Source organism: Thamnophis sirtalis, unplaced genomic scaffold (genome assembly GCF_051295495.1).
Source record: "Thamnophis sirtalis isolate CommonGarterSnake01/CBP01778 unplaced genomic scaffold, rThaSir2_p1.2 scaffold_14, whole genome shotgun sequence".
Classification (NCBI taxonomy): domain Eukaryota; kingdom Metazoa; phylum Chordata; class Lepidosauria; order Squamata; family Natricidae; genus Thamnophis; species Thamnophis sirtalis.
In genome coordinates, this window is record NW_028261394.1 from 25038078 (window position 1) to 25050463 (window position 12386).

General features: G+C 46.6%; 1 protein-coding gene across 1 annotated transcript in view; it reads right to left on the bottom strand.

The window, feature by feature from the left end:
* Positions 1-4535: 4535 nt before the first annotated feature.
* The window catches only part of CHST8 (carbohydrate sulfotransferase 8), a 296462-nt gene continuing 288611 nt past the window's right edge, over positions 4536-12386 (bottom strand). The window contains exons 3-4 of the mRNA XM_087728524.1: positions 10586-10623; positions 4536-5795 (exon numbers count right to left, since the gene is read on the bottom strand). Coding sequence (XP_087584650.1) covers positions 4647-5795; positions 10586-10623 — 1187 coding nt within the window. The 3' untranslated portion in view covers positions 4536-4646. The remainder of the gene's footprint in view (positions 5796-10585; positions 10624-12386) is intronic.

The window sequence follows — 12386 nt, forward strand, 5'->3', positions numbered from 1 at the left end:
GGTTTTTTTTGTCATAAATTTTGTGCTCATACTTACATTTGCTGCAAAGGAAATTGGAAGCTTCTTGCTATTTGTTTTCACAAATCTACAATCCTCCCTCCCTTAGTTTTTATATCTTTTGTAAACTTTCAATAAAAAATGTACAAAAAAACACGATTCAAACCTTACCATGTCTGCCAAGAGTTTTCCAGCAGCCTGTTTCAGAGGGATTCCCTCCAATAGGGAGAATTGGGCTAGAGGACCATCTACAGGGCTATGGGGAGGCATTGTCATTCATTCTGCAGCTAGTCCTTCACTTATGACCATTTGTTTCACAACTATTCAAAGTTATGTACTGTACTTCTGGCTGTCACACCACCCTTGAAGTCAATTTGGGCACTTGGCAAACACTTGCATTTACGACCAATTCCAGTGTCCTGCAATTACGTGATTGAGATTTGCAACTTATTTTTTGCCAATTTTTACCAAAAAATACCATTAGTACTTAGGCTTATACATCGCTTCACAGTGCTTCACAGCTCTCTCTGAGCCGTTTACAAGAGTCAGCCATCTGGGTCCTCATTATCCCACCTTGGAAGGATGGAAGGCTGTGCCAACCTTGAGCTGGTCAGGATCGAACTGCTGGCAGTCGGCAGAATTGTCCTGCAATACTGCAGTCTCACCACTGTACCACCACGGTCCTTCCTTCCTTCCTTCCTTCCTTCCTTCCTTCCTTCCTTCCTTCCTTCCTTCCTTCCTTCCTTCCTTCCTTCTCACTTAGCAATAGCACTTAGACTTATATACCGCTTCACTGTGCTTTGCAGCTCTCTCTAAGCAGTTTATAGAGTCAGCCTCTTGCCCCTAACAATCTGTGTCCCCATTTTATCCATCTTGGAAGGATGGAAGGCTGAGTCAACCTTGAGCTGGTAAGGATCAAACTGCTGGCAGTGGGAATGAAGGATCAGCCAGCAATACCACATTCTAAACCACTGTGCCACCATGGCAAAAAATGCCTTTGGGGAAGCTGGATTTGCTTAACAACTGCTATAAAAATTGTCATAAAATTGGGTGGAGCTCACCATGACTTCCGATGAAAATTCTGGTCTCAATTGTGGTTGTAAGTCAAGGACTACTGTGTGGTGGATAAGGTTACTCAAATACGCTTAGAGGTGGGCTGTGGCTGGATGTCGAAGTGAGTTTCCTGAGGCTTGTCAGGTTATCTGGATGAGTTCAGTCCTGGGACACCTGAGGATGTGGACAAAACCCTCCAATATATGAGCCCACCCACCCATCCAGCAACCAGGCCCTTGGGTCTATGCAGTGACATCAGCACATTTGAAGGAACACTGTTCTTTCTTTCTGCCCTTGAAGAGGAAGCAGTGGGTCTCTTCCTCAAGATAATTTTGGATTTGCATTTTAACTTTTTTTTAAATAAACAAAAATAGAATAAGGAAAAAAGAGGCTATTGCTAGACAATGTAACAACCCCCTCCCACCTCCACCCCCATTCTGGATAACTATTGGCCATTTTCCAATCTTCCCTTTTTGGGAAAGGTTGTGGAGAAGACAGTTGGCGAGACGTTGCAGAGGATCTTGGAGGAAATGGATTGTCTAGATCTGCTACTGTTAAATAGGTTTACAGTGGTTGAGTTTGAGAATGATGTTGGGTGGAACTGGGAAGTGGCTGGTGTATTAATCCTTATGCCCTTTCCTTTCTCTTTGACCAGGGTAGACGTATGGACTGGATAGGGGGGGGTTGGAGGGGGAGGCCCTGTGTTGCAGTGGCTTGCCTCCTTCCTCAGTGATCTGTCTTGGTCTCCTCTCAATTGGCAGGAGAAGACGTATCATGCCCATGGCCCCTCACTTGTAGGGTGCCTCAGGGTTCCATGCTTTCTCCCCTTTTGTTTAACACAGGGGTCAGCAACCCGTGGCTCTGGAGCCGCATGTGGTCCTTTCATCCCTCTGCTGTGGCTCCCTGTCGCTGGTCGGCTCCACAATTGATAGGGCTTTCAGTTAGGACAGGTAGAGGAAAAAGGAAACACTTTGAAGGAGGAACCGGACTTCCGGTCATCAGGAGAAAAAGGATGCCATGCTAGGAGGAGACTCTATGGTGGGGGAACTGGACTTCCGGTCAGCTCCAGAATTGAACAGGGGGCTTCCAGTTAGTGTGGCTCTTTGAGTGTTTAAGGCTGACTCCTGGATTAACATCTAATGGAACTGCTGGATGAGGCAATCTGTCAGTATGCTAATGATACCCAGTTGTACATTATAACCTAGCTGTCAGGCCTGCAGTCATATTCCTTTTAGGATCTTTGGCCTGCCACACTCTCCATTATTTTACTATGCTGTTTCATTAGTGGAGTAATTGGTAGAGGGAATAGTAAGGAGTAGAATTGTAGAATGTGTTGTCATTCTTTTCTAGAAGCCCAAGGACATCTTTTGTCTCCGCCCCTGTGCACCTGACCAGAATTAGATGGGTGGAAATGCCAGTGTGGCAGTGGAAGATTGGACCATGGGATGGACTTGTGGGTGTGGGGCAAGAGGATGAACTTTCAACTGGGTGGAAAACCCAGGAAGCTTTCAGATTTGAGTTTCCCACAGATGTACCAACATGTCTCTCTTAATAAATTGGAACTTTGAGGAAAGTTCTGCCTTGGACTCTGATTTAATTCTGGATGATATTTGGAACGCTGACCTTGCATTGGGCAGGTGAGACTGTTGATGTATTTGACCTAATATCTAGAGCAGTGGTAGACAACCTGGTCCCTACCGCCCATTAGTGGGCGTTCCAGTTTTCATGGTGGGCGGTAGGGGTTTTCTGTAACTCTGTTTTATAAATTTTATAAAGTAAAGTTACTTCCCTGCTTTATAAATCACCATTACTGTGGAACCGGTGGGCGGTTAGAAAATTTTACTACTAACAGAGATACAAAAGTGGGCGGTAGGTATAAAAAGGTTGACTACCCCTGATCTGGAGGCTGGTTGGATCTGGATGGAGTAGAACTGTCACGGGTCTGCCCCTGGACCGATGTTCTGGCCCAGCTCCCAAAAATGACCAAACCTATGAAATGAACTCAAACGCAGGCTAACAAGTCCATCTGGCAGGGAGATGAATAGTTGTCTGCTGCATCTATTCATCTCCACCCCCTGCCTTTTATTCCCAGAGCTAGGGTGGGGCTTCGCTAGCAGTGGTGGGTCTTCCATCCCAAGGACCGGCCCACAGATTTCCACTGCTCTCCTCTCCTCTGCCTTCTGCACATTCATGCGTCAGGCACTGGAGCCAGCTGTTCCTCCTCTTCCTCATTAGTCACCTCCAGACCTGGGGGCTGTTGACTCTCCATCTGAGGGCTGATGGATGGCCCAGGCTCCACCTCTCTCTCTCTCTCTCTCTCTCTCTCTCTCTCTCTCTCTCTCTCTCTCTCTCTCTCTCTCTTTGCCAGCTCCATTCCCTCTTCCCCCTCAGAGCTCTCAGGTTGCCTTGATGCTGACCTTGACTCCCATGACTCCGACTCCTCCTCTGATTTGGCTGCAGGTTCAGAGGAGGAGGAGGGTGAGTTTCGGTTGGCAGAGGAGAGTGAGGCGCCAAGCATAGCTGGTTGGGGAATTCTGGGAGTTGAAGTCCACAAGTCTTAAAGTTCCCAAGTTTGGACACCCCTGTCCTATAGGATTCTAATCTTCTGCTTGAAGGGCAATTTTAAGGGCAGGTATTTGTACAGGTGCATCTTATGTAATAATTGTGCCATTTCCTTGACCAGGAAGCCCTTCAGATGACCACTCAGGCCCTGGTCACCTCAAGGTTGGACCACAGCAATATGGTCTATGTGGGGCTGGCCTTCAAAACCATCCAGAAGCTGCAGCTGGTACAAAATTCGATGTTATGAATCACTACTGCTATGTGAGCTTGCCAGTTGGCCTCTGGGTGCCATTCAAGTCATTATTACCTATAAAGATTTTCATGGCCTAGAGCCCACTTAGTTGAGTGACTTTGTGTCTCCAATTGTTTCAGCTTACTTGGTACATCTGGGCTCCACTCAGCGCTGCTGTCTTGTCCTCTGAAGCATTTCTTTGTCAGGTACCCCTCCCCTCTGGAATAGCACCCCCCCCCCCCCGAGATATTGCTTTGGGAGAGCCTTTAAGATCTGGCTCTGTTCCCAGGGCTTGATGTGCTTGTTATATATTGATGAAGCCTGTCGTATTTTTATGTTGCTTTATAGCTGTTTTGGTCAGGGTCGTCCCTTTCTGTAGGTTCTAACTGTTTTAGTGCTTTGCAAGCCTTCCAGAGTTTTCACCACAAATATAATGATTAAATTAAATTAAAATGTGCCTTACCATCATGGTGCCTAAGTGATGAAGTACACCCTGTGATGTGTTAGTGCAAATACCGTCTCTCTGAATTTGTTTTGTGATGTTCCAGGCAAAACAGAAAAGGTGAAGCTTGGATTGTGACATTGTGAGACATACTTTATCGGACTTCCCAACCCCGCCCACCTCACACAGACACCCATGGGAGAACCGGAGATTGCTGGGAATATGAAAGACAGATCCACTAATTTAACCTTCTGGTGTAATAAAGCTCATTCACAGAGCTTATGTATTAGTATAAATGTCTGTTCCACAAAATTGCATAGGAGGAGCCCCACAAGGCTGCAACCAGCAGCTCATCTCCACTTAATAAAGGTCTTCAAAAGGCTTTGAGTAATTAAACATTAAATAATCCATGTAATAGAAATCATAACTACGCTGCCTTTGAGAAGGAGAAAGCTGTGTAAAATATTGTTGTGTGATCTGAGTGGTTGTCCTCTCTTCATTGGAGTGTCTATCTTTAAACCTAGGAAAAGTCAAGTTCTGGGGAGCATTTATCAAATGGAGGAAAAAGTTAGCGTCTTCTTCCATGGTTTCAAATTTCCCAATGAAGTCATAGTCTACTAAGCAAGGACTACAGAGCCTGTTGATGTGATCCCAGTGGATGTCCATGCCAACCGGCCGATGCACATCCAGAAGATATTGAATGAACTCTTTGAACTTGACCCCAGAGCCTGTCCTCAGAGCCTCCTTGGTGGCATTGGGGCGATACTTGGAAATAATGGGCCTGCCAAAGACGGGATGGTAATAATTGTTGGGATGCTCAAACTTGTCTCGAAATGCCGACACTAACTTCTCAAAAGGTTCGCGAACAAAGAGCATCTTAGTGTAAGTGCTGAGCCTGTAGTTGATCCCTTTGTGATCGAAAGCATCCAGCTTCTTCAAATAATTCCCATAATGGACCGTATTATGCTGAATCACCCTGGTTGAGGAGGCCAGTCCATTGAGAACCATGAGGACTCTCTTCCAGTTGGAGCAGCCAGCCTTAGGGACTTCACAATATAAAATCCGATATTTATCTTCCACAAATATCCTGGACACGTGGTAAGGGGTGATTACTCTCTTGTTGTTGCTCTTGTACTTGGAGCAAGTCTCTCTCATGATGCGCTTCCTCTCTCTCTGGACCTCATAGAGGCTTCTCCACCTCAGCTCGTCCTTCGCCTCAGCTTTCAGGATGGGCAGGCCGAGGAAGGAGCCATTCACGGCAATCCGGAGGGGGCTTCTTTTCAGGACAAATTTCCTCCTCCGTTGAGAGGCCCTGGCAGAATTAGGAGCTGAGCCTTTCCGTGGTCGGTCTCTGGTCCCTGCTGAAGCCTTCTGGACTTGGCCCGAGCGTTGCTGCTTCATAGACTCCTCTTGCACGGGGTGTAATGAAGCCCTCTGCTTTCCCACTGGAAAGGGATCACCTCCATTTGCCTGCGTTTTCCCGCCCTGATCATTGCTCGACGCGCCTTCCTAATGGAAGAAGAAGAACCAAGGCATTACTCAGGGAAGGCAGCATTCATCACAGCTGGCAGAGTTTAATGATGCCAGTCAGCTCTACCTTTTTAGTTCAGCCAAACTTCGGCACCTGGAGCCCTGCTTTGCGTACTGCACTGAGGCCGAGGTGATGGGATTTCCCCCCCCCCTTCCTACTTTTGAACGTGTGGCTATTAATCTGAACATCAATTCTAGAGCTAAACCTGAGATCCCTGCAAGGAAGCAGGTTTCATATTTTCAAAGCTTAGTGTCTATGAAGATTCTCAGTCATCGAGGTCAAAAGGGTTTTTTATTTTTTGAAAGAGGCCATTTATGTTAACAATGAGCAGCCCTCTGGCAATAGAAGGGGAGGGATAAGACCACCCTCTATCCCCAATTTACAATGCAGCTCTTTTGGTTGTTCCAAGAAAATCCCACACCTTTGGTTCAGGTGACCCTGAGGTGAGAGATAAAGCCCCAAGGAACCACAATGGCTCCCAGAGAACGTTAAGACCAGTTGACTGAGAACACAATTTTTCCACCCACCCCTCATCCTGTCAGAACGTACCATTCCCCCTCCCATCCACTAATCTCAACTGTCCATAACTGTCCTCCCATCTCCCACAGCATCTAATGCAACAGATGAAGCATCTGGGATAGGAATTGAAACGTTTTGTTTTCCTCAAAAAATCAGTCCAGTTGCCTTTTCAAGAATAAAAGCCACTTCTTAGATGGAAATGGAGGGGCATTTTCCATTTTGGAAGACTTTGCCTTCCGACAGCAGTTTGCAGGATGTGGGGGAGAGCAAATGCTGGAAGATGGCAGCCAGGGCCCGGTTTTAAAGCCCCGTCCCTTTTGTATGCATGGCAGAAGGGGTGGGGCTTAATCACCATGCCACATTGCCCAGCTGGAGGCGTCATTTCCCCCTCCAGGCAGATGCCCAGACTTTCAAGGCTGAACTTCGAGGGACGTGTAGAAGTGAGGATAACGGTTCTATCTCTACTGCAAAGTTCTCACTTTTCAGTCTAATTAGAATGATTCCCAGTTTATGGACCCACTGAGGCCATCAAGTCCAACCCTTTCCTCAGTCTCATTAAACATATCAGTCAAATGGCTGTCCCAACATCTGGGCATTCAACAACATCAACATTCAGCAATAAAGGGGAGCTCAGGTTCCTTCTGGATCAGTTGCTCTGTTGCTAAGATAAGGTTTTTTTCTAACATGTTAATATAAGTAGTCCTTGACTTACGGCCACAACTGAGCCCAACATTCTGTTGTTAAGTGAAACAATAAAAAACTGGTGCTCAGTTCACTGTTAAAGTGAATTTTGTCCCATTTGACGACCCCTCTTGCCACATTTATTAACAGAATCCCTGCAATTGTTAAGTTAGTAACATGGTTGTTAGGTGACTCTGACTTCCCAATTGAAGTTGCTCACCAGAGGTTTGCAAAAGGTGATCACGTGACCCCGGACATTGGCCATACGTCCCTTTTTTCAGTGCCGTTGTAACTTTGAACAATCACTAAATGGACTGTTGTAAGTCGAGGACTCCCTGTATTTTTCTGAACCCTGCACTCTGAAACACCAGAGGATGGATCTTGAGGTTCTGTGTGATGACCCTCCAGGGGGTGAAGCAGTTCATCCAGCGGCCTTTTGGGCTCCAAGACATACGCTGGATGTCGCATCACCCTAGAGGACGTGGGAGTGTGTCATGGATCCAGCCCCAGGTCCCAGAGGTGACCTTAGAGGAGGCGGGTGAGTTTGAGTCTGCAGAGGAAAGCTTGGAGCCAATTACTGGTCAGGATGCCAACTGGTCAGGCTGGGCGTGTGCTAACTGGATGGAGCAGCCTTAGCTAGGTCATTGGATGAGTGACAGGCAAGCAGGTGAGACACCAGTGACAGGCAAGCAGGTGAGACTGCCAGGAGGCTCCAGGCGAGAAGCTGGAGCAACTGCTGCCCTTCAGCAATGAAGAGGAGGTGCACCTCCTCCCGATCCACAGACACGTAGAGCAGAGAGAGGAGACTGGCACAAGGCAGGCAGCTGGAAACTCTTTGTGTGTGTGTGTGTGTGTGTGTGTGTGTGTGTGTGTGTGTGTAGCAGGGCAGCACAGAATGTGAGGAGAGGAACTGGAAGGGAATGGGACAACTTGCCCCAGCCAACATGCTGTGGCCAACTCACCAAAGTCAACTCGCCACAGGCAATTCATCCAGCCAACTTGCCATGGAGCAACTTGCTGCGGGACAATATATACAATTCTATTTATTTAAAATAAATAAAAAATATTTACATTTTTGCCATTCACATTTTATTCTTTCCTTTCTTTTTGCACCCTTTTTCTAATGGTTCTATTCCACCATTTCTTGGATCTCAGTGTAACTCATGTCCTGCAGCCAGTTGTCCTGTGGCAAAATAGCCACGGTGAGTTCTCCCGCATCAAGTTGGCCATGGAAAGTTGGCTGTGGCAAACTGCCACAGCCCCATCAAAAGGGCCTGCCAAGAAAGCCAAGATAGGGACCGTGGTTGTGCGATTGAACTACTAGCACTTTTCTACATGTATTGCACAGATGATTTGATTGTACGACCACAGTTTCCAGCTTGATTTTCTTCGTACCTCCCTCCTCGCGCCCCCCAGGACAGCCCTGCGAATATCTGTATTTGTCCTGGGCAGTCTGGTCAAAACTCTGTCCAGTCTCTGTTAATCAAAGAACGGTTGTGTTTGCACAACACATTGGACCAGCCTAAAATGGGATAATTTGTAGGTGAGAATGTTGTAGGAAAAAAGCAACTGACTTAGCACATTTTGCAATTGAGACAATCACATCAAGTTGTCACAAGAGTTCTTTGCTTGGTTATGATGTTCTTGTTGGTTATTTGGGTGTACTGTACAATTAGTGTCACAAGCGGTAAGTCTAGCTACTCACTGTTGAACAAAAAAGATTTATTTAGTTATTGGATTGACATGGTTGCATAATTCACAAAAATGCAACTCTGTGGCATGCAGCAACAAAAACCGAGTATAACAATTTCCATTTCTTTCAGACATAGGTTTGAATTATGGTATGTCAAGTTTGTGTCTGAATTTCTCAGATGTGTGAATAAGGCAAACTACTATAATATGTGCCAACTTGAGGATGCTATTAGGAGTAAAATGTGTATATATTTTGACACAGATTGCTCCAGCCATATTCACTTCTCCTTGCAATTTCTGCATTTCTGTTCATATTTTTCATACGTATGCTTGTGTACGCTTATACGTATATCCACACTTGGAATATGCATCTAATTTTGGTCACCATAATATAAAAAAAGATGTTGAGACTCTGGAAAGAGGGCAGAGAAGAGCAACAGAGATGATTAGGGGACTGGAGGCTGAAACTTATGAAGAATGGTTGCAGGATTTCTAGTCTAGTGAAAAGGAGAGACATGATAGCGTTATTCCAGAATTTGAGCTGCCACAAAGAAGAGGAGATCAACCTTTTTCTCAAAGCACCTGAGGGCAGAACAAGAAACAATGGCTGGAAACTAATCAAGGAGAGAAGCATCCTGCAATTAAGGAGAAACTTCCTAACAGTGAGGACAATGAACCAGTGGAACAGAAGTTGCCTTCAGAAGTTGTGGGGGCTTCATCACTGGAGGATTTTAAGAAGATATTGGACAGCCACTTGTGTAAAATGGTATAGGTCAGGTGTATCAAACTGAAGGGCCACGGCCTGCATCCAGCCCATGGGGTGCTTAGATCTGGCCCATGGGGCTGCCCTGGAAATAGTGAAGGACTTCTCCCTGGTGCTTCTGCCAGCAAAAACGAAGCTCCATTTTCGGCTGCGACAGCCTCCTGTAGCCATCTGCCTATGAAAACAGAGCCCATGCGCAGCACTCCCGAGCTCCGTTTTCGCTGGCAGAGGGCTGCAGGAGGATCCCCCGCAGCCCCGCCTGGGCCACCACAGGTGCCTTCGACATGAGTGACGTTTAACTGGCCATGCCCCCCTGTCCCGTTCCCTCCCCCCAAGGTCAAACACAACCCTGATGCGGCCCTCAATGAAATCAAGTTTGACACCCTGGTATAGGTTCTCCAGCTCAATCAGGGGGCTGGACTAGAAGACTTCCAAGGTCCCTTCCAACTCTGTTATTCAATTCTGTATGTATATTTGTCTATCTGGTTATCTAACTTTTGATCATTTGCCTGGCAAAATTTGGAAAAAAATGCATAATTGGGCTGATAGCTAATTAGAACAATCGATGGCAACCTGTGGCACTTCAAATTTACCAAGTTTGCATTGCAGATGTGTATCCCCCTGCCCCTGGCAATTCCCCTCCCCCCAGCCAACAGCTCTCCCTTGCAATTATGCCAATAATAGGGGGAAGGAGGGGTTTCTTTGGATTATTCCAGATGATTTCCAAAGGCTGGACTTGGTTTCCCTGCCCCTCTTCCGCAGAGCCCTTGGTGACTGCAAAGCGACAGCAGGGGGAGCCTTTCCCTCAACTTCGCTTTTATTCAGAAGGAATTGGGCATCTGAAGAAGTTTCTGATTAGCCAAATTGGATGCAAAACATGGTTATATGTGGGATATTTCTTGTGCATTCGACTTATTCAGCCTAGGCAACTTCAAAAAAGGAAAAGAAAAAAAGGTATATTTCAACAAGTGTATTTGAGCAGCCTTATAAATCCAGAGGCGGCAATGAGGGGATTTACATTCAAGGAACCCCCCCTCCTCTCTTCAGGCCGCCTTCCTTCTTCCCCTCAGCCTCCCCCACGGAGTTCGGAAAGGAAAGGAAAAGGTAGCTTACTCTTTTAGCTTCCTGAGATCCCCGGCCGTTTCTCATTCCTAAAGGAAGAAAAGACAGAGGATTGTCACAAGGGGGATCTGCACAAAACGTTCCATTCCCTTTCACCTGGTTGGCTTAGCATGGTGCTTTCAACCGCAGGCAGTAGTCCTCGACTTACAACCATTCATTTAGTGACCATTTGAAGTTACAACGGCACCAAACCAAGTGACTTAGGACCGCTTCCCCACACTTACGACCGCTGCAGCATTCTCGTGGCCGTTGCGTGATCAAAATTCAGCTGCTTGGCAACGGACTCATATTTATGACCGTTGCAGCGTCCCAAAGTTACGTGATCCCCTTTAGTGACCTTCTGACAAGCAAAGTCAACGGGGAAACCAGATTCACTTAACAACCGTGTTATCAACATAGCAATTTCAGTGATTCACTTAACAAAGGTGGCAAGAAAATTCCTGTCAACCCTGAAGCTGGCCTGGCCGAAACCATCGTGAGGCCTCAGTGTTGCCACACTGGAGCCGAAGGATAGGAAGAGGGGATTAGGGACAGCTGGGGTCGTGTAGTCGAAACAAAATACTTTATCTTGGGAACCAAGGACGTTCTCATACCTGGTCAGAGGAAGGAGGAGTGATGTCACCAGGCAGCCAGATGAAGCTGTGATTGGACCATGTGACCGGTTGCTTTGAGGAAGTGAAAACCTTTTGTTTTTAATTAGGTGAAAACCGCAGGACCTTTCAGAGTCATTTTTCACCAGATCTGTGCCAATATTATCTTTCCAATAAAGGTATTCTCTTGTGGAAGCTACTTGCCTTGGAGGATTGCTTGATATGAATCTGTAACCTGACAGGTCATAGAATGGGGCAAAACTCACTTAACAAATATCTCAGTTAGCAACACAAATGTTGGACTCTATTGTGATCATAATTCAAAGACTACCGTAATTTTCAGACTGTAAGATGCACCTTCCCCCCCAATAGAGTGTGGAAATGTTGGTCCATCTTATACACTGAATACAGCCATTTTTGGCCACCCAAAACCCCGCCCCCACACCCAATTTTTGTGAAAAATGGGCCGTTTTTGCCTTGCCCCAGCCCTGCTGAAGCCTCCAGAGGGCTGCTGAGGGCTGAAGGAAGGCAAAATCTTTGTTGTCTTACTTACCTTCGAAACCCTGGTGTGTCTTATACACCGGTGCATCTCAGAGTCTGAAAAAATATGGTACCTCTTTTAACTGCCCCCACCTTCATTTTCTATTTCCACCCACTCCAATCTTCTGCCCTTAATCCTCACTCTTCCCCCTGGGTGGGCTTCCAAAGGGGTTGGTGGGGAACATCCCAAGCCAAGAGGACGGGGGCAGAGAAGAGAAAACAAACACAGAAGGAGACCAATCTGGGACTTCTTTATTTTTCTTGGGGATGACACTTTTAGGAAACAGGCAGCTCACTTGGTATAATTGGTGGCTTTAACAGGAGGCATCTGAGCTTCTTTGGAAACAGCTCTCTGCCTTCTGTCTTTTTTGTCTAAAGCAAATGCCAACTTGCACAGGGTGCTTTAAGCAGTTCACATATTCACAGGAAGCTCGTAATTGCAACATGCTCTACATGGGGCTGCCCTTGAAGAGCACCCAGAAGCTCCAGTTGGTGCAAAATGCAGCGGCCCGCATGGCTTTGTGCAGAGCCCGGTGTGCTCATGTATCACCTCTCCTGCGGGAGTTGCATTGGCTGCCGATTTGCTTCCGGGTGCAATTCAAGCTGCTGGTTGTCCCCTTTAAAGCCCTTCATGGATTGGGACCAGCTTATCTGAGGGACCG